This window comes from Gigantopelta aegis, chromosome 2 (assembly GCF_016097555.1).
Source record: "Gigantopelta aegis isolate Gae_Host chromosome 2, Gae_host_genome, whole genome shotgun sequence".
Lineage (NCBI taxonomy): Eukaryota > Metazoa > Mollusca > Gastropoda > Neomphalida > Peltospiridae > Gigantopelta > Gigantopelta aegis.
This window is the reverse complement of record NC_054700.1, coordinates 27,848,845-27,871,404: the sequence shown is the minus strand read 5'-3', so window position 1 is coordinate 27,871,404 and position 22,560 is coordinate 27,848,845. Positions and strand designations below refer to the sequence as shown.

At 36.2% G+C, this 22,560-nt stretch overlaps 1 protein-coding gene across 3 annotated transcripts in view; it reads left to right on the top strand.

The window, feature by feature from the left end:
* Window positions 1–2,273: 2,273 nt before the first annotated feature.
* Window positions 2,274–22,560, top strand: part of LOC121383402 (CST complex subunit CTC1-like) — a 55,061-nt gene continuing 34,774 nt past the window's right edge. Inside the window, exons 1-8 of one of the 3 annotated variants that reach the window (XM_041513418.1) lie at window positions 2,274–2,370; window positions 8,743–8,850; window positions 10,167–10,235; window positions 11,587–11,644; window positions 12,885–12,971; window positions 16,284–16,376; window positions 19,357–19,455; window positions 20,722–20,783. In XM_041513418.1, the coding sequence (XP_041369352.1) occupies window positions 8,783–8,850; window positions 10,167–10,235; window positions 11,587–11,644; window positions 12,885–12,971; window positions 16,284–16,376; window positions 19,357–19,455; window positions 20,722–20,783 (536 nt within the window). In that variant the 5' untranslated portion in view covers window positions 2,274–2,370; window positions 8,743–8,782. Of the gene's footprint in view, window positions 2,443–8,742; window positions 8,851–10,146; window positions 10,236–11,586; window positions 11,645–12,884; window positions 12,972–16,283; window positions 16,377–19,356; window positions 19,456–20,721; window positions 20,784–22,560 lie in introns of those variants that run through there. The other 2 variants (XM_041513410.1, XM_041513428.1) reach the window with 2 other exon arrangements.

The window sequence follows — 22,560 nt, the reverse complement described above, 5'->3', positions numbered from 1 at the left end:
GAATGCATATATAGTAATGTCCCGATATTTCAATAAATCTGGTGTAGAAATATATATATATTTAAAGCCGCACACCCTAGTTCCATCCAGCGAAAATAAATTATAATTTGGTTAATCTACAAACCTGTAACACACTTAGATCACGTTTTTATCAAATGGGGTGAAAAAGCAGGTTTTATATCGATAAATACCATGGGAATCCCCATGTTCCAATTGCTCGAAATAATTTTAAAAGTTAGTATTCTGATGTCACCGGTAGATGTCGCTAGAAGCACAACAATGCCTACGTCACGACAAATTTCACAGAGTGCGCACAGACTTGGGGTGCGTTCTTTTCACCTCTCCTGGACATGTTCCAACTGTTCTGTCCTGGTTGTATCCCCTCTCCAGATATCGTAAGACTTAGCAAAATTATTGGTTTTAAGGGTTTGTAACGTTTTGTATTGAGACAGTCGTGGCAGGCCATCGGTCTACAGGCTGGTAGGTACTGGGTTCGGATCCCAGTCGAGGCATGGGATTTTTAATCCAGATACCGACTCCAAACCCTGAGTGAGTGCTCCGCAAGGCTCAATGGGTAGGTGTAAACCACTTGCACCGACCAGTGATCCATAACTGGTTCAACAAAGGCCATGGTTTGTGCTATCCTGCCTGTGGGAAGCGCAAATAAAAGATCCCTTGCTGCCTGTCGTAAAAAGAGTAGCCTATGTGGCGACAGCGGGTTTCCTCTAAAAAACAGTGTCAGAATGACCATATGTTTGACGTCCAATAGCCGATGATAAGATAAAAAATCAATGTGCTCTAGCGGCGTCGTTAAATAAAACAAACTTTACTTTTGTATTGAGACACTTACTTGTCTGAACTTTATTGTTACTGAAAATGTTCACAAACTGTGAAGAAAAATCTCACAAATGAACAACAACAAATCGGATGTTGATTGCGCGAACCGTGCACGAGAAAACAAAACGAACCAAAATGATAACGGTCACGTGGTATACCAACGTCTGTGACATTGAAATGGAAATATCCCGTCTAAAAATAGATTAGACCTTGTCTGCTAAACGGTTTTTTCTCAAACGTGCGTCCGTTTTTAAGAAATACGAAAAATGCATTTTGTGGTATTACAAAAACCAGGATTACCAGGATTACCAAAAACCACTTCAGGTGAATGGAAATGTATATTCTAAATAATAAACGGTAAGTAAAGTGCAATTTTATTTGTGAAAAAAATGAGTTTAATAGCGAAAAACAACGCCGTAATGGTTAACAACTAGCCGTAACTAGGGTGTGTCCCTTTAAGCACATGAGAGTTGACAGGCCTAGGTACGTGTTCTATCTGTTACCATTTTTAATTAGGTCATGTAGGCCTACATCAAAACAAAATGGGCGAGACGTAGCTCACTGGTACAGCGCTCGTTTGATGCGCGATCGATCTAGGATCGATGCCCGTCTCTGGGCTCATTGGGCTATTTCTTGTTCCAGCTCCACAACTGGTGCAACAAAGGCCGTTGTATTTGCTATCCTGTCTGTGGGATGGTGCATATAAAAGATACTTTGCTGCTAATTGAAAAGAGTAACCCATGAAGTGGCGACAGCGCGGGTTTCCTCTTTCAATATATGTGTGGCCGTTAACGGTAAACCATATGTCCGACGCCATATAACCGTAAATTAAAATGTGTTCAGTGCGTCGTTAAATAAAACATTTCCTTCCTTCAAAACAAAACGAAACAAAAACAAACAACATGATCGAGTGTATAGCGAAAACGTCAGAGTTGCCAGGTCTGTAAAGATGATATCAGTTAGAAGTGCCATATTTCACTAACAACATTTTTATTTAGTGCCAATTAACATTTAATTTGTCACATTTTGTGGATTCGCAGATTTCATAAAATTTGTTACGACGTACATGATACTCATAAAGCAGGAATCTAGTCGTATCCAACTATGTTTACGTGTCGTGCAAGTTCTTTTTTTTTTCTTTCTTTTTTTACATATATTCCAAAGTTATTTATTATTTTGTGTGATCGATTAATTTATAATTATTTATAACAAATAAATAAAATAATATCCAAATATAACGGTTAATTGTAACTAAAAACCCTCATTTATCTTCTTTTTTCTTTTCTTTTTTTAGAGTGTGTCAAACGGTCATATCAAAATACTATACAATAACGTGCAAGAGTAATTAAATGTGATAATGCACCTTTAAAATCAAAAGGAAATGGTGCTCTTTAACAAATAGTGTGAAGTACGAAAACCATTAACTCATAATGGCGGGCTTTTTGTAGCTAAAATCGTCATTGAAAATGTTCCCAATATGACATTTTGCTGATTTTGGAAGGGTGCTATTCCATAACTAAACAGCATATAGATGTAAACCTTAACAATTATACAGTGATTGGGGTAGACTTCGTAGACAAAAAAGGTTGTGTGTGTGCAGTGAATGTAAGACATTGTTTTAGAGTCTGGAAAATGGGTGCTCGTGAAATATTAAATAAACTTGTATTTTCGACATTTTTGATTTGTATCCAGTCTGCTGTAAATCAGTCCTTTATAACCTCATTAGTGTCCATGCAAACTTTCAGGGCTCCAAGTGCATTATGTCCTGAGATAATAGGTCTTTGAAATTAGCAGGAAAATTACGGCAGCCAATTTTCAGCTAAATTTAACTCTTACCATAGTTAGGAAAAATGTCCATTACTTCAAAACTATTTAAAATACAGAACTCAAACTTGAGATTTGTTCATGTGGATAACTGAGGCATGTTTGGTACAAATTTCAAGTGAATCTGAGACCGAAGTGCGTGGGCGATTTGTTGATTTGACATGGAATAACTATAATAATAAAAAATATTCCTTAGTGTTTAAAAACTAGGGTATGTCCCTTTAAGGTCAGTGACAGTGACTTTTGACACCCTTGTTTTGACTTCGTACACATTAAATATAGCACATCTTACTATAATTTCACTTGAAATCCATATTTCGTAAAAGGTACAATTTATTTAATTGCAAGATTTTCTTCAAACACATTCAGGTGCATTAGTAATGTTCAAACAATTTTTTTTAAATACTTTCAAATTGTCAATTAGCAATTTTCATCTTTAATAATTTTGTAGTGGCATTTTTCCAGCATTCTTAAAAGTTAAAAGGAGAGTAAACTCAAATATGAGCCTTCTGTGTTGGAAAGATCCATACCCGGACCACCAACACATACTGACACATTAATAAATGAAATTTTAGAGTTGATAAAAAAGACATTATTATTCCTGCTAACTGGGGGCAGCCATTTTCTTTTCTTTTCGGGGTGTCTGGTACTCTAGCTTGAAGGTTAATCAATAGTTTTACAGAACTATTTACAGTAATAAAACATGTCCATTACCATTTTAGGGGCGACAGGTAGTATTACACAATACCGGTATGTATTTTGTGTCTAGACAATTGTAATTAATTGGCTTGTCTGGTTACCTGTCAAAGACACACCTGCCAATCAGGAATAACAGGTGGAAGCAACTACCAGAATAGACCAGTTAACTAAGAAAACTCTATGTATCATTTCAGTACGTAGTACAAAACATGGTATAATTATTTCGACTTGTTGTGCAGCCACTTTTACAATGGTGGTTTGTTTTGTATTGAAAAATAATATATATGTATTGCTGGCTTACTGGGATGTATAATATTACAGAACATTGCAATGCATGCCTATTTTATCATCCCGCAAAAACCAGGTAGTATCTATTTGTTTCTCTAGTTCTAATACTCATTCCTGACGTTACGCGTTAAGTATTACGTAACCACCAGCTCACCAGAGGGCGTATTCACTGGAATGGAACAAAATGGCTGCGCCAGTTACATATCATAGCTGCCACATTTAAATGTTTTATTAATTAAATATAATAATATACTTGTTGATATTAAACAATAATGTGCATTATATATTGTTGAATATGCTTACCAGTCCAAAAGCCTTAAGCATTCCTTTAAAACAGAAATGTCATGTGCCCAGTTATGGTTAAACTTATTGTAAGGAGATACTAAGTGACGTCATTGGAATACTGACGTCATTCAAATTAAAAATTAGCTATATTATTACAATGCTTTGCCACATTAAAATAAAAATGGGTCTATCAACCTTAACCCCTGTCAAATTTCTATAACAAGCAGACAATGCTGTTTACAGGTCAGTATTTTTTATTTTTTTTTATTTTTCATAATTCTGAACAAAATATTAATTTGAAGTTTTAAAAGATGAACGAAATAAAAAGTACATTTTGTCAAATATATTATGTCCAAAAATTATTTCTGTCCCGGATTGGGCCCCTGGCCTCCAGAGACCGAATCCGGGGTGGACATGCTCGAAGCCTTAGTGGTATAGGAGCATGGGAAAGTCTTCACTCACTCAAAAAATTACCGTTTGATATGTTATATTTATTGTGTACGAAGCCAAAACAAGGGTGCGAAAAGTTACTGTCGTTGACCTTAGAAAGCAAGATTGAACTTTACCCACTCATAAATACGCCGGATATTTCTTAATACTTTTTTTCTATGATTTTCAAAGACTAATTTGAAAGAAAACTTAATTTCAAAAACTATTTCCGTCTAGCTGTTTTTAACTGTACTGGTATTTGGTTATTGAAGTCATATGATTGTCACGGTGTCTGCTAGTAAAACACTCATTACAGATACTTCATGGTTCAGATTTCACCATGACACTGACTGCAATTGCCGTACTTGCTCTCCTTACTTGCCGTTATGCCCAGAAAATATTACGGCGTCGACGTCAAGAAAAATGCTGTGGTACCGTACCAGGTTTGCCACCATGCCCTTCCCATGCATTCCATTATAATATAATTAAAAATTATTTTGTTTAAACTCAACATTTTATTATTTAGTGATAACCCAAAGTGTAACATGAAAAATGACATCTAGCGAAGTCAAATTGCTTGTTGACACACAAAACGACAAGTTGGTTATACTTGGTTCTGAAATAAAACATGTTATAATGCCCATAAGGAATAACGTTATTTACAGCAGTTTAAAGTTAAAGACATTTATAAATATATTCTTTGTAACACATTATTATTCATATTTTATTTACGTTTGGATACTGCTCTCATTCTCAAAGAAATTAACTAATAATATATATTTAACGTTTTTGAGCACGTCAGAATCACGTGAAGCCTTTGTGATCGGAACACCTGGGCAGAGTTCAGCGAGACCTAGCAGATAAAGGTCCGCTAGACAGGTTTATGCATTTCACAATCTGATTAAAATTAGCTTCTCTGGTTAATAGACTAGTAGAGCTAATTTTAATCAGATTGTGCATTTCACATCACAGTAAACCAAATGGCAGTAAAGTTCTTGTGCATGGTCGGTTTGAGATCGATCCCCGTCAGTGGGCTCATTGGGTTATTTCTCGTTTCAGCCAGTGCACCACGATTGGTATATCAAGGACCATGGTATGTGTTATCCTGTCTGTGGTGTAGTGCATATAAAATATCCCTTGCTACTAATGGAAAAATGTAGCAGGTTTCCTCTCTAAGACTATATGTCGAAATTACCAAAAGTTTGCAATCTGATAGCCGATGATTAATAAACCAATGTGCTCTAGTGGTGTTGTTAAACAAAACAGACTTCTTTTTTTTTCGTGGGAAAATGTTTAGGGTCGGCGAAAATAGGGTTAGTCAGAAAACCGGAACCACATATATTTTATTTGGCCTAATTAATGCAAAAAATGTAATAAATTTTCTTTGAAGTCTATGTTTCAGAATGATCAAATGTTTATAATGATATCCAATAGCTGATGATTAATTAATCAAAATTATTTAGTGATTTTTAAACAAAACAAACTTTATCTTTTTTATGTTCCTACAGTACTGTACAGCACTCTCCAAGTACCCCAGTAGCTGCTAACATTGAGCCACAGCTCATTGAAAAGTAGTACTTAAAGTAACTTTGGATACAGGAATAAAAGAAAAGGAATGTATGTTTACACCGATGCCTGGGCTCTTCTTAAATTATGACTATTTGGTAAATATACATTTGGTTATTTTGACACTAGATCTAGAGAATAAGAGAGGAAGCGTCTCCTGTCGAATTGCAGCAAGTGATCTTGTACACTTTCGTAGTCTGGACAGCACATACATTAAGTCTTAACTGTACCAGTCATGGGATCAAGGTTCGCACATGCTTGAAAAGGCCCTAAATTTGAAGGGTTGCCCTAAAAAGTCCCTATTTTGATGATCTAGCACTAAAAAGCTCTATATTTTACAGGCAAGTTCACAAAAGACCGTAAATTAGGCCATATAAGCCCTGCAATTGTTAGACATTTTTCTTCTTCCTATGGAAACATTAAAGTTACATTATCTGGTTACCATATTATAACATCAAGTACAAATGTGAAATACAAGATCAAATGCACTTTTAAAAAAGTGTGTGTTATCTATGAACGGATATCGTCAAATGTATATACGCTTGATTCGTCGCCTGTGCCGCCATAGCTCGGCAAAGCACAAACGACAGCCTGTTGTCAGTTTCAGTTAACACGTGCGTTTGCCGATTTCAAATTGTAGGGTTCGTCTCAAAAAATTAAAAGAGAAATCTTGCGCTGTAGTTAAAACCGGTTTGATCTTGACAACATATTATTGACAGTCGTACCTTCCTATTTCAGAATTGATATTTTATAAAGTGTTAGTAGAACTTCCAAAGTTTAGTTTGTATACTAGTAACACATTAATCATGTATATATTTTTAAAAATAAAATATACTAAAGTAGACAATGAACGTTTTCACTTCTTAATTTTACGTGTTAAAATCAACAAATTCAAATAAATATTATTTCGTTTGGAACGGGTAAAGTTGGGGGTGTGTGTGTGTGTTTAACGACATCAAAGATAAAGCACATTGATTTAGTAATCATCCGACCCCATACAACCGTAAATAAAATGTGTTGAGTGTGTCGTTAAATAAAACATATCCTATCCTTCCTTCCATCTGCTGTTGGATGTCTAACATTTGGTAATTTTGACATATAATCTTAGAGAGGAATCGGATGCATGTGCAGGGGGAGGATATTGGAGATCGAAACCCTTACTTGCCCAAGCTTAAAAAAATTGAAATGTATTTTTTGGGGGAGCATGGCCCCATATAAACTTCGCTTAACATAGTCTATAACCCCAAACCCGCTGAAATCCCTGCACACGCGCCTTGGAAACCCGCTACATTTTTTTTAGCAAGGGATTGTTTATATGTACCATCCCACAGACAGGATATCACATACCATGGTCTTTTTATATACCTGCCGATGGGGATCAATCCTAGACTGACCGCGCATTTCCAAAAAACACCTTTTTAGGTCTAAGTAATGAATAAAAATAACATATAGTCTTGAAAAATGTTACGTAAATCGAACACAGTACCCTCTTTCTCTACCCCTAGAGCATTACGTAATTAGTAACACCCCCTTACATGCAACGCATATGCCAACAGCTGGCCACTGTCAAAATTTCAAGGCAAGTCCCCCACTCACCGACCCCTGGAAAGGCGTTGTACCATACCTCTATGGATATAAATATGTTTTGGAGATATGAGACGACCCCTCAATCAAGACAGTTACATTTGTTCAAAAATTGCGAAATCTCACGTGATCTCTTGTTGGGGAATTCTATACTTGTGATAAGCCAATGAAAACCGAGATTGGTACGAGCCCGTCAAAAGTGTCCCACTTTCAAAATCATGGCTTTGTTTTTGATCTGGATAAGCCAGCGTAGTGAAACCAATGCGGAGTGCGGCATCATGTATGCACCAAACGTAATTAGATTTTCTGTTCTATATGCTTAAATAATAAAAATATTCCAGGGAATGTAGTTTTAAATAAATTGCCAAAAATACATCGATGTCTACTTTCATTTGTTGATCTCTGTTCTCACTCGAATGTTGGTGTGTAAACAATGCCAAAATGGTACCAACGATTCATTTGTAAAACGTCAATCAATGTTCGCTATTGTTCGTAGAAGGATTAATTTGTAACTTTTGGGGAGCCCTTGATTGGTCATTCTAAAACGAAACACATTTCTAAAATACTAATCAAGAGTTTTAATCTCAGTGCAAACTAAATAAAATGGAATATTCTAAAATTATCAGAATTGAATCGGACATTTATGCCTATGTGGATTCTACGTATTTATGTTTATGAAAATGTGTAGAACAGTTCTCTGTCGATTCTGACTGCTCGCTCAAACACTCCCAGGGAGTGGATAAAATACACACACTACAAGAAGAAACCTAACACCCTTTTTCGAAGGACAGAAAGCTTCTATTGGATATAAGGTTGTTAAGTTTCTTATTTTAGTGTCCATACTAGTTGCTAACATATACGTTTAATATTGTAACTGAATTCAATAAAGGTTAAACTAAAGGTCTGACATCAGATTTAAAAAAAACAATGTGTGTGCTTTAGACACAGTATTTGGTGACCTTTTGGTTATAGAAAATTGACAGTTTTTAAAACCAAGTGCACTCTAGCCTTATTTTCACTTGTAAGTAAATGATATGGCTAGAAGACACTGAGTTACTTTGCTAGTCACTTCAGACCCAACTTTGCTGGTCACTTCAGACCCAACTTTGCTGTTGCTAAATACATCATATGTTTGTTGCTAAGGAATTATTATTGACATTTGCAGTCACCAGGAATGAACTCAAAACATACAATGGTTTCAGCATAATAATAATATATGTTTGGTTTTAGACAAGAACCGGAAGACAGACATGATAAAGAAATATCTGCCATGTCGAGCGGAACTAGTGTGTTAAATGTGGTTGCTGGGGAAGAGGCAGCACTAGTTTTACATTACAAGTAAGTTGAAGAGATTTTTTCTTAATTTATAGATGTAATAGTTTTCATTTATCAATAGTGTTGTCTTCATGATCTCTGTTTTTGTGCTGAGGTTTTGTTAAACATATATTCAACAATCTAAATATCAATTTGTCTATTATACAAGCCACAGGATTGCAAATTTTATTGAACAACTTTTAGTTCCGTGTGATAATCGTAACCCATGGTAAAATGGGTAATGTTTGATCATGTTACATGATAATGAGTAATGGACTTTCAGGGTTTCTGCCAGAGGGTAAAACGGGTATGCATGGTGCAAATGTTTTGTTTGTTTTAAGTTAACCTTTTGACAAAATTAATGACTATCATTACTGTATTATTTTCTTAACCCTAACCCTAAACATAACACATTTGTTTTCTGTGGTTGCATTCATTTGCATAACCCCATACCCAAAAATGTCTTTCTGGCAGAAACACTGACTTTATGTTCTGTGAGTTTGCCAACATGCTACCAGAACATAAACAATTTTGTCCTCGAAATCCTGTGGCCAACATTGTCTTTCCCAGTAATACATGTAAAAGACACAAATTGAGTTGTGACCTGTGGTAAAAGTCACAAGAAAGGGTCAATTTGTGAAATATGCATTATTAATAAAAGCAAGTACATCATATATGGTTGAAAATTGATAATTGGTTGCCCAAGAAGAGAAATGTGTATCATTCCAACAGGAAGATTTTAGTTCAGTACATCTTCCTTTAAACATATTTTTTTGTGTAATTTGTTAAATCTGATATAAATTTAGTGTTTGATGTATTTAAAAAACATCTGCCGGATCTGAGTGGTCATACTGTGTAATAGCCGGGTGATAGTGTTAATGCCAGAGTACCTGGTATATAAAATAGTACTGCAGAAGTTTTTTATCAGGAATCCATTTTTGCAGGTCAAATAATAGTATTCTGGCAGTAACGTCACATTCAGTTATGGGGAGACAACTCCCTTCATAAAGATGGCCATCTCCATAAAGTAGAAATAATCCAAATTTTAAAAATCAATTTTGATTATGCTTCTTTTTAAAAAAAATTCTTATTGATATAGGAATTTTGGATAGACATCTTTCCAATAAAGAACACTTATTTTTTTAATAATAGTACTCCTTTAAGTTTAAGGGCCAGTATAATTTAATGTTAATTCACCCTGCTGGCCAGCATGCATTTTAAAGTTCAGTTTGAAGCCTGATCTAGACATTATTCCCTACTTCATTTTTACACGTAAGTTCTTTCTATCAATGTTTATTTTCGATGTTTCTGGAATGAAAGAAGTAAATGTGCTGTTGCAGAGATCACCTTCCACGTGGAAGCCTGGTTAACATTTGTGGACTGGTGTCTGCCGTCAGTGAAGTGTTCAGGTCAGTTGCTACAACTTTATATGTGTTTGAACATCAATTTATTGAATCCAATAATTTTTCAATTATTTACAGGCTGTATGCTTTTGCAGATACCTGTAGATCAGTTAAATTAGTTTTATACACAGTGGACATATATATATCAGATCATAGATATCTCATTTAGATTAATTCTATGTACAATGGACCTCTATTACAGACTCACATGCCTTTATGTTGTGTATTGTTATACATGTAACTGATACAGAATTCTAGATTTTGGAGGATTAAAAATATTGTTTTATATATTGGGGTTTTTGCTGAAGTTACGAAGTACCATTTTCTGGTAATGTTAACATTTTGTTTGAAAAATGTTATTAGCGACAGTTGGTGATCACTTGAAAATTGAGTAGCAACTACTATTTAACATTTCAGAATTGTATGGTGATCTCTGAAATGTTCCCTGATTTTATAAATACTAATTATTAAATAAAATAAAAAGACTAAAAATATTCTCACATCCCAACCCTAGTATCGCATATCGTGAAATTGATAAAATGCTGAACTTGCAAAGAACTGCATTCTTGATGTATGAGACTAAGGAATACAGTAAAATAGCAAAATGCATCTTAATTCAAGTGCTGAACATGGATGCCAAATCATTCCTTTGTATTGCATTCCACACATTCTCATAACCCTGTATCCTGCAAGCATATTTCAAAATGACATAAAAATGTAATTAAATAGGAGTGCTCTTCTTTGCACGGGTACTCTAGTCTTTTGAACGGACTCAAGTCTTACTAGACTCGCCCCTTACTTGAGTACTTGTAGAGGCCTTATTACAGATACGTGTATGTTACATGTATGCTTAATTTAGTTGCTTGAGACATGTGAAAGTGTGAATTAATTATAGTGTGATTACATGCTTAATATTTGTTTTTGCCATGACGAGATAACTGTAAGTACTATTACTTTTTTGACAGCATCAAATATTGCATTTAGATACATGTAGCTCCAACATTAAGTTTTCACAGTTGATTTCATTTGTCATAAATTGTAAGTTTTATACCAATGAAACATGGTTTTTAGTTGCATCTAGGAATGTTTATCTCGGTGCTTGAGAAAGAACTAAAACACATTTAAAAATTTTTAAATAAATTATTATATATATATATATTTCTTTTTTTATTATCATGTTTAAATTGTTAAAAAAAAATATTTCTTTATTCATTGAATGAATTTATGGAATGCAGGACTTTTAATTGCACACAGTTCTTGTTGGTACAGTTTTTCAATGTTTTTGATGGTCTTATAATTATTAGTTCATAAATATACATGTACACTTTGTTATCTATCTGATTATTTATACTTATAGGGTTAAGAAAGATCATCTTTTTCTGATCCAGCTTGAGAATGTGTTCATTGTCATCAAGGTAACCAAATTTTGGTTCATCTTTTTGATGTAATTTGGATTTTTTTGTGGGAGTGAGTTCGTATAAATAATAACAATGTAACTATATCAATGATGATAAAAACAAAACATTACAAATCAGTTTAGTGGAAACTTGTGCAGTGGTAGTCGTTATTGTATACCTGTGACTGAGCTCTATCTTGTGCCAGTTTGTATCCATCTTGGAAGAGGTAATCATTCTACAGAGGAAGTAGGAAAAGTGTATCATCATGGGATGTAGCAATCCTACAGAGGAAGTAGGAAAAGTGTATCATAGCTACAGAGGAAGTAGGAAACGTGTATCATTGTGGGAAGTGGCTGTCCTACATAGGAAGTAGGAAAAGTGCATCATCATGCAAAGTGGCTGTCCTACAGAGGAAGTAGGAAAAGTATATCATGCAAAGTGGCTGTCCTACAGAGGAAGTAGGAAAAGTGTATCATCGTGGGAAGTGGCTGTCCTACAGAGAAAGTAGGAAAAGTGTATCATCTTGGGAAGTGGCAGTCCTCTTTAAATTCCCCTGCGTGTGCTGTAACCTCACCGTGGTGCAGGGGTGTAACATTCTCTTTGAGAATGGCCAATACAGCACAAAATTGAAGTTTTGTATAAAATTCAGTATCCGTAAAATTCTGTGATATTTGTGTTTTTGCACAGTTCTTTACACTGTTTTTGTTTGTCTTGAATTTTTATATTGATGTTGATCATCACTTTATTTATTTGCATTACCATAGTTTGACACCCAATAGCCGATGTATTTTTCGTGCTGGGGTGTCGTTAAACATTCATTCATTCATTCCTCTTTAAATTCTTTAAATTTAATGTCATGAAATATTAATTTCTTGTATGGCCTCACTAAATTATCTAAATACATTTGTGCAAGTCATGATGAAGTCATATTACCAACAAAGGTGACTTTAGAACTGTAAATTGTACTAAATAATAGTAAATTTTGAATTAAAATGTTATTTTGGAAGTATTATAGGAATATATGTGTTTTAATATGGAGGAGCCTCAACATACCGATTAACAGACTCACATGTAGTTAATATTTTTCATATTAAAACTATTTGTGATGAATCCTCTTTTTATGTACTGGTAACCATATATATATATATTTCTAAGAGATATACACCTATTTTACACATACTTGCTTATTTAGTGGCACATTATGTTATGTAAATTTACCATCCACATTATGTTAAATATTATCTTTCCATTTTTGCAGCAACACAAATTCCTGGCATGGCAGGAACAGATCACCCCAAAGAAGGAATTTGTCTTTTCCAATCTCTGTCCAACCACGCTACACAAGGTACCTGTACTGTTGTGTTGTACTTCCAATCTCTGTCCAACCACGCTACACACGGTACCTGTACTGTCATGTCATACTCTGTCCAACCACGCTACACAAGGTACCTGTACTGTCATGTCGTACTTCCAATCTCAGTCCAACCACGCTACACAAGGTACCTGTACTGTCGTGTCGTACTTCCAATCTCTGTCCAACCACGCTACACAAGGTACCTGTACTGTCGTGTCATACTCTGTCCAACCACGCTACACAAGGTACCTGTACTGTCGTGTCCTACTTCCAATCTCTGTACAACCACGCTACATAAGGTACCTGTACTGTCATGTCGTACTTCCAATCTCTGTCCAACCACGCTACACAAGGTACCTGTACTGTCATGTCGTACTTCCAATCTCTGTCCAACCACACTACACAAGGTACCTGTACTGTCGTGTCGTACTTCCAATCTCAGTCCAACCACGCTACACAAGGTACCTGTACTGTCATGTCCTACTTCCAATCTCTGTCCAACCACGCTACACACGGTACCTGTACTATCGTGTCGTACTTCCAATCTCTGTCCAACCACGCTACACAAGGTACCTGTACTGTCGTGTCGTACTTACAATCTCAGTCCAACCACGCTACACAAGGTACCTGTACTGTCGTGTCATACTTCCAGTCTCTGTCCAACCACGCTACACAAGGTACCTGTACTGTCATGTCATACTTACAATCTCTGTCCAACCACGCTACACAAGGTACCTGTACTGTCATGTCATACTTCCAATCTCTGTCCAACCACACTACACAAGGTACCTGTACTGTCGTGTCGTACTTCCAATCTCAGTCCAACCACGCTACACAAGGTACCTGTACTGTCATGTCATACTTCCAATCTCTGTCCAACCACGCTACACAAGGTACCTGTACTGTCGTGTCGTACTTCCAATCTCTGTCCAACCACGCTACACAAGGTACCTGTACTGTCGTGTCGTACTTCCAATCTCAATCCAACCACGCTACACAAGGTACCTGTACTGTCGTGTCATACTTACAATCTCTGTCCAACCACGCTACACAAGGTACCTGTACTGTCATGTCATACTCTGTCCAACCACGCTACACAAGGTACCTGTACTGTCGTGTCCTACTTCCAATCTCTGTCCAACCACGCTACACAAGGTACCTGTACTGTCCTGTCATACTTCCAGTCTCTGTCCAACCACGCTACACAAGGTACCTGTACTGTTGTGTCGTACTTCCAATCTCAGTCCAACCACGCTACACAAGGTACCTGTACTGTCGTGTCGTACTTCCAATCTCTGTCCAACCACGCTACACAAGGTACCTGTACTGTCGTGTCCTACTTCCAATCTCAGTCCAACCACGCTACACAAGGTACCTGTACTGTCGTGTCATACTTCCAATCTCTGTCCAACCACGCTACACAAGGTACCTGTACTGTCGTGTCATACTTCCAATCTCTGTCCAACCACGCTACACAAGGTACCTGTACTGTCGTGTCCTACTTCCAATCTCAGTCCAACCACGCTACACAAGGTACCTGTACTGTCGTGTCATACTTCCAATCTCTGTCCAACCACGCTACACAAGGTACCTGTACTGTCGTGTCATACTTCCAATCTCTGTCCAACCACGCTACACAAGGTACCTGTACTGTCGTGTCCTACTTCCAATCTCTGTCCAACCACGCTACACAAGGTACCTGTACTGTCGTGTCCTACTTCCAATCTCTGTCCAACCACGCTACACAAGGTACCTGTACTGTCGTGTCCTACTTCCAATCTCTGTCCAACCACGCTACACAAGGTACCTGTACTGTCGTGTCCTACTTACAATCTCTGTCCAACCACGCTACACAAGGTACCTGTACTGTCGCGTCGTACTTCCAATCTCTGTCCAACCACGCTACACAAGGTACCTGTACTGTCGTGTCCTACTTCCAATCTCTGTCCAACCACGCTACACAAGGTACCTGTACTGTCGTGTCCTACTTCCAATCTCTGTCCAACCACGCTACACACGGTACCTGTACTGTCATGTCATACTCTGTCCAACCACGCTACACAAGGTACCTGTACTGTCGTGTCGTACTTCCAATCTCTGTCCAACCACGCTACACAAGGTACCTGTACTGTCGTGTCCTACTTCCAATCTCTGTCCAACCACGCTACACAAGGTACCTGTACTGTCATGTCATACTCTGTCCAACCACGCTACACAAGGTACCTGTACTGTCGTGTCCTACTTTCAATCTCTGTCCAACCACGCTACACAAGGTACCTGTACTGTCGTGTCGTACTTCCAATCTCTGTCCAACCACGCTACAAAAGGTACCTGTACTGCCATGTCATATTGCATGTATTTATAATTATTTATTGAAATTAAACAGAGAGTCAACATACATGTATGTTTATATGTACCTTTTATTCACTTTGTAATACTTTATTTACAAATGTGTCCTTACCAGTGTCAAATATAATATATTATATTGAACCTTAATTGTAATAATATGTTTTATGTAACTGCTTTTTAACATTTTCACTTTTGTAAAGAATTATTTGCTGTAGAGGTGTTGTTTGTGCTACCCAAATGAATGTAAACGTTAACAATGACAGCTCATCCAGAACTGTCTCTTATATGGGTGAGGGTGTAAGACAACACAAGCTACCAGTTCTATAATGCTTATGTAAAGAAAAGAGAACCAAAGAGTAGTAATTTGCTGGAGAGATCACACATTTTTAAACAGGTCTGCTTGTATACATGTAGGGTAATTTAAGATGGGGGGGGGGGGGGGGGTTGCGGGAATATATTGTTAGTGTGTCATCTTCAATTATATTTTTCAGTAGATACGATAATACTAGTTTGTCTCTGAATAAATGAAATGTATATACCCTGTATGTGTGCACCAATATTTACAATGTAATTGTTGTAAATTTTATTGATTTATAATTTTGTCTCACCTTCACACTTGGTTTATAGTTGCACCTATATTTAGTCTATAATTTTTTTTTCATCTCAGTGTATGTTATAAAAATTAGAAATTTGTTAAATTGAAATTTTAATTCATCTTTCTTTTAAAAAATGTTTTTAGTTTACTTTTTTTAAAAACATGCATTGAGATAAACAATTATAGACTATATGTAGGTGCAACTATATATCCCAAGTGTCATTGATACGGTTATTTATATGAGACATTTATTTCTGTAGAATTCTCCTTTTTGATTATCTGAAAGTGGTACTTTGCTCTTGGAATTTTGACAAATGACTTCATGCACATTAAAGCAAATTCCCTTCTTCTTTTTTTAGGGTATTTCAGTTCCAACTAGAGTGTTTGTTCCATGGACTAACAGTGAGATGCATGCAGCTGATAAAGTGAACATATTTACCATTCGCATACAGGTTGGTATTCTACCATTGATTTAAATGTTTCAGGGGTGAGGTGAATAAAATTGTCAATCGGTCCCATTTGATGTCATCACTACGGGATGGGGGGGGGGGGGGGGGGGGGAGAAAGGAATAAAAATTATAAAATGATTTAAAAGACGATATTTGTCAAATAGTGTTTTAAAAAATCATACTGATGTTTGTATATTTTTATCTTGAATCATGAACACGAAACGATAAACATCAAAATATGAAAGAAAAATTGTTTTGATCACATCAGCTAAATAGCCCACAAATTATATATATTTGACATAATGGAATAAATAATATTTTAAAAAGAATAAAAGTTATGAATTTAAACTCCCATATATGTATAAAAAGTACTAATAATTAGTACTGTGTTCTGAAAATTAATAAAAGATGACACCGTTGAAGTGCTTGACAGCTTGAGCTAGCACATGTTTAGACAAAACGATTAATAACGTCGCTGATTGGTTGGCATTTGACCTCTACTGGCTCTAGAGATGTAGCGGGTGTAGCTAGTCTGCTCACTTCTACTTGTAACTAAAAAAGGTGGATTTTTTTATTTTTTTTTAAAGTCCTTTATAATTATTAGATACACTACATTGAACAGTCAACAATAAATACATTTATAGATTATTTCAGAATATTTTATGCTATTTCAAGCAGTTTGTATTTCACAAAAGCGTCTTGCCTCGGACTCGGACACTCGACCTGACAGGGCTCCGTAAACAGGTGTTGACAGGACAATGATTGCTATCAGTTGCAAACTCTGGGTCCTTTGTTTTAATTGGAGTGTGCTTCAGACCGACAAGAATTATAAAAGTGGGACCAGCAAAGACATGTTTCGAAATTGTGCCAAATTTCCTAAATAAAATAAGCGCACCTTTTCTCTTTGGCATATAATTGCTCTATTAAAAATTCCATAGCACCACCACCACCACCACCACCCCCCACCCACACCCCCACCTGCTAACAACTTGGTCGGGCTGCTGGTGCTCCCTTACACCTGCCAGTGCAGGCGGTCCCTCCTCTCTCCCACCCCCACCCCCACCTTTCCTGTCATGGATGGAGGAGCCGGCCAAGGCCGGCTCTTGTGCCCATGACAGGCATGCGCTACAACAGCTTGTTTTGAATGTGCACGTAAAACCCTATGACATGACATGACATGTTTTTAAAAAATAATTTCAATCTCAGAGATTGAGAATAGGTCCCAGACCAGGAAAAAAGGGCTTTTCTCCACCCCTGAAATGTATGTTTAATAATTTTATAAATTGTGAGTTAGGAAGCGCTTTCCACCAAGCAGTCGTGGACATGATGAATGGGTTCCGTTAGACCATCTCCATCACGAAAACATGGAGGCAAGGCAGTTTGCAAAAGCGAACACCTGGGAATTTCCCAATTGTTCACTCCTGTTTTGCAAATTCTCTGCTTGATCTGGATTGAAAAGTACTAAAGAAACAAAAACAAATGTATTCTACATCCTTGGTTTAAAACAACAAAGCAATTTGTGCACATATCTATTTTTAAAAATTATGTTTATCCAGTGTATACTGATAGGTGGTGTGTAGATGTGTATTTAGGGTAGGGGAGAGTGTCTACACTTTTCAATTACTGTATACGCAAATATGTTCACCAATGAAAACAAAATATATTGCAAACATGCTGACTGCACTGTGAATTCAGTTGCACGCTAACTTATTTCCGATTTAGCTGTGAATAATGTTTATAGATGCAAAACATGTTACATCACACTTCAGTATATACAGAACACTGTATCATATATTTATATCTGTAATTTTGTCGTATGACGTTCTTGCTCCAGCCAGTGCACCATGACTGGTACTACATCAAAGGCCGTGGTATGTGTTATCCTGTCTATGGGATGGTGCATATAAAAGATCCCTTGCTGCTTGAAAAGAGTAGCCCATGAAGTGGCGACAGTGGGTTTCCTCTCGGTATCTGTGTGGTCCTTAACCATATGTATGACACCATATAACCGTATATAAAATGTGTTGAGTGCATCGTTAAATAATACATTTCCTTCTGTCGTATGACAGTTGGGTGTTGGTGTCAATATATCACAGGCTGCTGGAGCTGTTCCCATTTCTGACAAGAGTGCTCATATTTCTGCGATATTTACGAGCAAATCTCTTTTCCTACTGACATCAATATTTTGGTGTTCTTGGCCCAATAATAAACAATCGCTCTGTATTCAGTCACATCTGTCTTGTGAGTGTCGTACATTTGGAAAGTCGGCCATACAAATGTATTTTGGATTACTAGTATATCCTTTGTAGACCTGAATGGAAAGATTATTTAGTTTGGTGTGATGTGCATTTTTCAATCTTCTGCATCTTGTGCATGGGATTGATCAATGATATGCATGTCTTACCAGAACACTGACATCACACGGACGTCATGATGGCAAGAATGACTGAGTGTATAAAAAAAATTGTCATTAAAATAAGTCTGGTAAATATTGGCCATTTTTTGCATTATTGGGAGACATAGTCGCGGAAATAATTCCTCGCAAAAATGTAAAATGAAAGCTCAATTAAATATTATTTTAGCCAGTGGCATATTGTGGACTGGTGGAAGGGACTCGGGGAGTGCTAATGGTCCACTGGTTAGGGGGCGCAATACTTGCATTGCCCTGGGCGCTGGCAACCCATGCTACGCCACCGATTTTAGCCACAAAATGTTTTGTGTATATGGTAGTATGATTTTTTTAAATGTAATAAACCATAATCTACATGTTGACATTAAGGTCATGTGAATTAGTTGTGAGTCAGAGTGGAAAAGGTTGTTCACATTCACCTGGTATAAAACAGCCCTTAGAAGATTCCTATATATGTATATCATGATTTGTAAAAGTGTAATATATGTAACATGTATACTATGTCTCACAATCACCTCTGTACAATGTGCAGTAATGATGAAGGTAGTAAATCATTTGTTTTGTGGTTTTCAGAAATGGTTGGAAGAAAAGACTGTGACAGATATTGAACATGGCAATGATTCGCTTAGCACAATGACAAAAGAAAACACAACAAAATTGGTATCTTATCAAGTATGTAATAAATTAATTGTGATATTAAATGTGTGAAACTGTTAGTTTAGAGCTAGTACACATACAGAACCACATACCAGTTGTTTTAACATTTGGTTTATTGCATGGGTTTATAACCACTAATCAGTGTTCGAGATTAAACATTTTGGGCAGTATCCCAGTTGGATACTAACATTTCAAAATCTGGTATCCCACCTGAGAATTTAGTATATCACTTAAATGAAATTCATAAATAACATAAAAAACTTTGACGACACTGTTTTCGTTCCCAGTCTATATTGCTACACCCCAATCGAAATCGTGAAATTTGCAATCAAAAGGAATTGGCAAAACGATTTGCAGCATCTATTTTTGTGTAATACTGACATAAATTAATATTTAGTAGTAATCTATAAGAGTTTCTGACATTACTATTAAATGATAAACCTACCTGTATCAATTTTCTGCAGATGTGGAATCAATATCTCAAATAAAATTTGAAGGGGGGGAAATTTCAACAAAACAATAGCAACTTAGCGGTTCCCAGTCTATTGCTACACCGCTATTGCTCCAATGTAACATTAAACTGGGTACGAGTTTAAGGGAATCTTTCACTCTGGATCTCCATCACTCTTTTCGGTGGGCTCATTGGTCTAATTTTCCTTCCACAACTGGTTTAACAAAGTTTGGGGTATGTACTATCCTGTCTGTGAAATAATGCATGTGAAAGATCCCTTACTGCTAATAGAACAGAGTAGCCCATGGCGTGGTGGCAGCAGATTTTCTCTCTCATTGTGTGGTCCTTGACCATATGTCTGATGCCATATATAACCAGAGCTAAAATGTGTTGAGTGGTGCGTTGTTAATAAAACCTTCCTTCCCCTGAGACTAGTTCCAGGACAGTAATATTGAGCGCCCCTTTGCACGTGAAGTTAAAAAGAAAAGTACTACTAAAGATTTAATCTTCACTGCTCAGTATGGTAATATCTTAAATTGCTCCTCATTAACTAAGGTAGGGAAGCAATTAATCACTCCTATCAGGGTTTTTTTTTCACAATGATGTTCGTTTTATGAGAATGGAGGAGGCTAGCATAATAGCACAACTTTGTCCTCTTGTGAAAAGGTTGATAACTGTAACCCCTAACCTACATTTTATCCTGTATATAATATTAACCAATTAATTTTTATCATATATTACAAATGTTTAAATATTTTGTTATAACACTAGATGTCTTAGGTATAAAAAAGACAGAAGTACATACTGCTACTTTTTATTGTATTTTACAGGGAGTGGTTACTGGCACAGCATCTGCCAAATATGGTATCTATGAACTGGATGGGAAGATCATGTGACTATATATATATTATTTTAGTGTACACATATTCAGTTACATTAATTAATAACTTTGTGCCTTGTGTTAAACTAAATGACTGATAGATGTGTTTCACTTTTCTCTTTCATTTTTTGTGCAGTCCGATTGAAACTCCATAGGCACTATTCCACCGAATTTCATTTAAAATGTGTTGAGTGCGTCGTTAAATAAAACATTTCTTTTCAATATTACCTGTCCTCAAACTCAAACTACAAGGGAGCATGCAGTAGAAGATTTAGGCCATCCCATTCACTGTTAGGATGTTCGGACCAATCCACTAGGAGGGGGGGGGGGGGGGATGCACTTGTTTTGGGACAGGTAATATCTCTATAAAAGAGAAAACACTCCAAGTTTTCTCCATTTCCTTCTTCCTTCCTTCCGAATTTAGTTAAAAAAAAAGAGAACTCACTTAAATTGCACTTTCAAAACATGTTATTATATCATACAAACAATAATAATAACACAAAAGAAGGAAACAAAACTTGTTTTAGTTTTATTACAAACGTTGTAATTAAATTATAATTATTATGTTGTCACGGGACCCACACAATCAAACATCTACAGGGCTAACTCTGGGTGAGCAGAAACATTTGCCAAATTATCTATTTAAACTTTAAAAATATTTTGTAATAAAATAACAAGTATTACCTAAAATTTATTCTCCAAATGAAAATAAAATTCGATAATTGTTTTGAAAATTCTCAATTGGCGAACTTGGCAAGTGCCATGGCTAGCCCTGCATCTGGCATGTTTTACCAAGGCTTGGTCTTGGAATGAATACGGTGCTTTTATGGTAGTATGATGAGGAATTAAACAAATACTAAGCTGACAGCAATCTATACACTCAGTAATCACATCCACTAGAGAAATGAATACACAACACAATTTAAAGGCATAATCACTATTTAATTATGAAACAGATAATAACAATAACAACAATATTTCTAAACCATACAAAGTAAATCACTATAATAACGTAGTAGAATATTGTGTCATTATCATACAATAAAGTGAGCTAGTATCATTTGTTAATGTGAGCCAATATCAAACGGGGAACTAATTACAAAACGTGACTGTTTAGAAATCTACACACTCAAAGGGCAGATTAAAAGTTTAACCAATAAATACTGTTATATTTTGAAACAAGTTAGAACATATACTTTATCTATTGTTCTGTTAATAATAATAAGTGTGACTGACACAGATTAATGATAATCATTCTTTACACCACATCAAGAGAGGTATAACACAATATCTTAACAAAGTCACAAACACAGTACTGACCTCAGATGAACTTTGGTTCCTTGGCAGATAACTTGGTATATTCCGTAAGAAACGAAAACGTTTCAACACAATGTACATGTACTTCAGAAACCTCAGGGTCATAAACAAAATCTTTCTGCGAAACATAGCGTAGCGGAATGTGACGAATTGTTCCGATTGTAACTAAGTGGAAAGTAAAGACGGACATGGCCGAGGTGTTCCGATTGAACCTACGAATACATTTACGTGGCCGAGATTTTCCAAATACATAATCAAAACCGGCCGAGGCATTGCGAATTGTTTTAGACTGCTCGATAGACTGGGGAAGTGGTCGCTATTGTCCTATATGGGTTTGGTTGTGCAGATACTGATAGGAAACCAGTTGAAAACAATAAATAAAAAATAACTTTCCAATCTCTTACAAGCATTAGTTATTTGCATTTTGATACATAATACAATATGCAGAAATTTTCGTTCGCCGGGTGGGTGA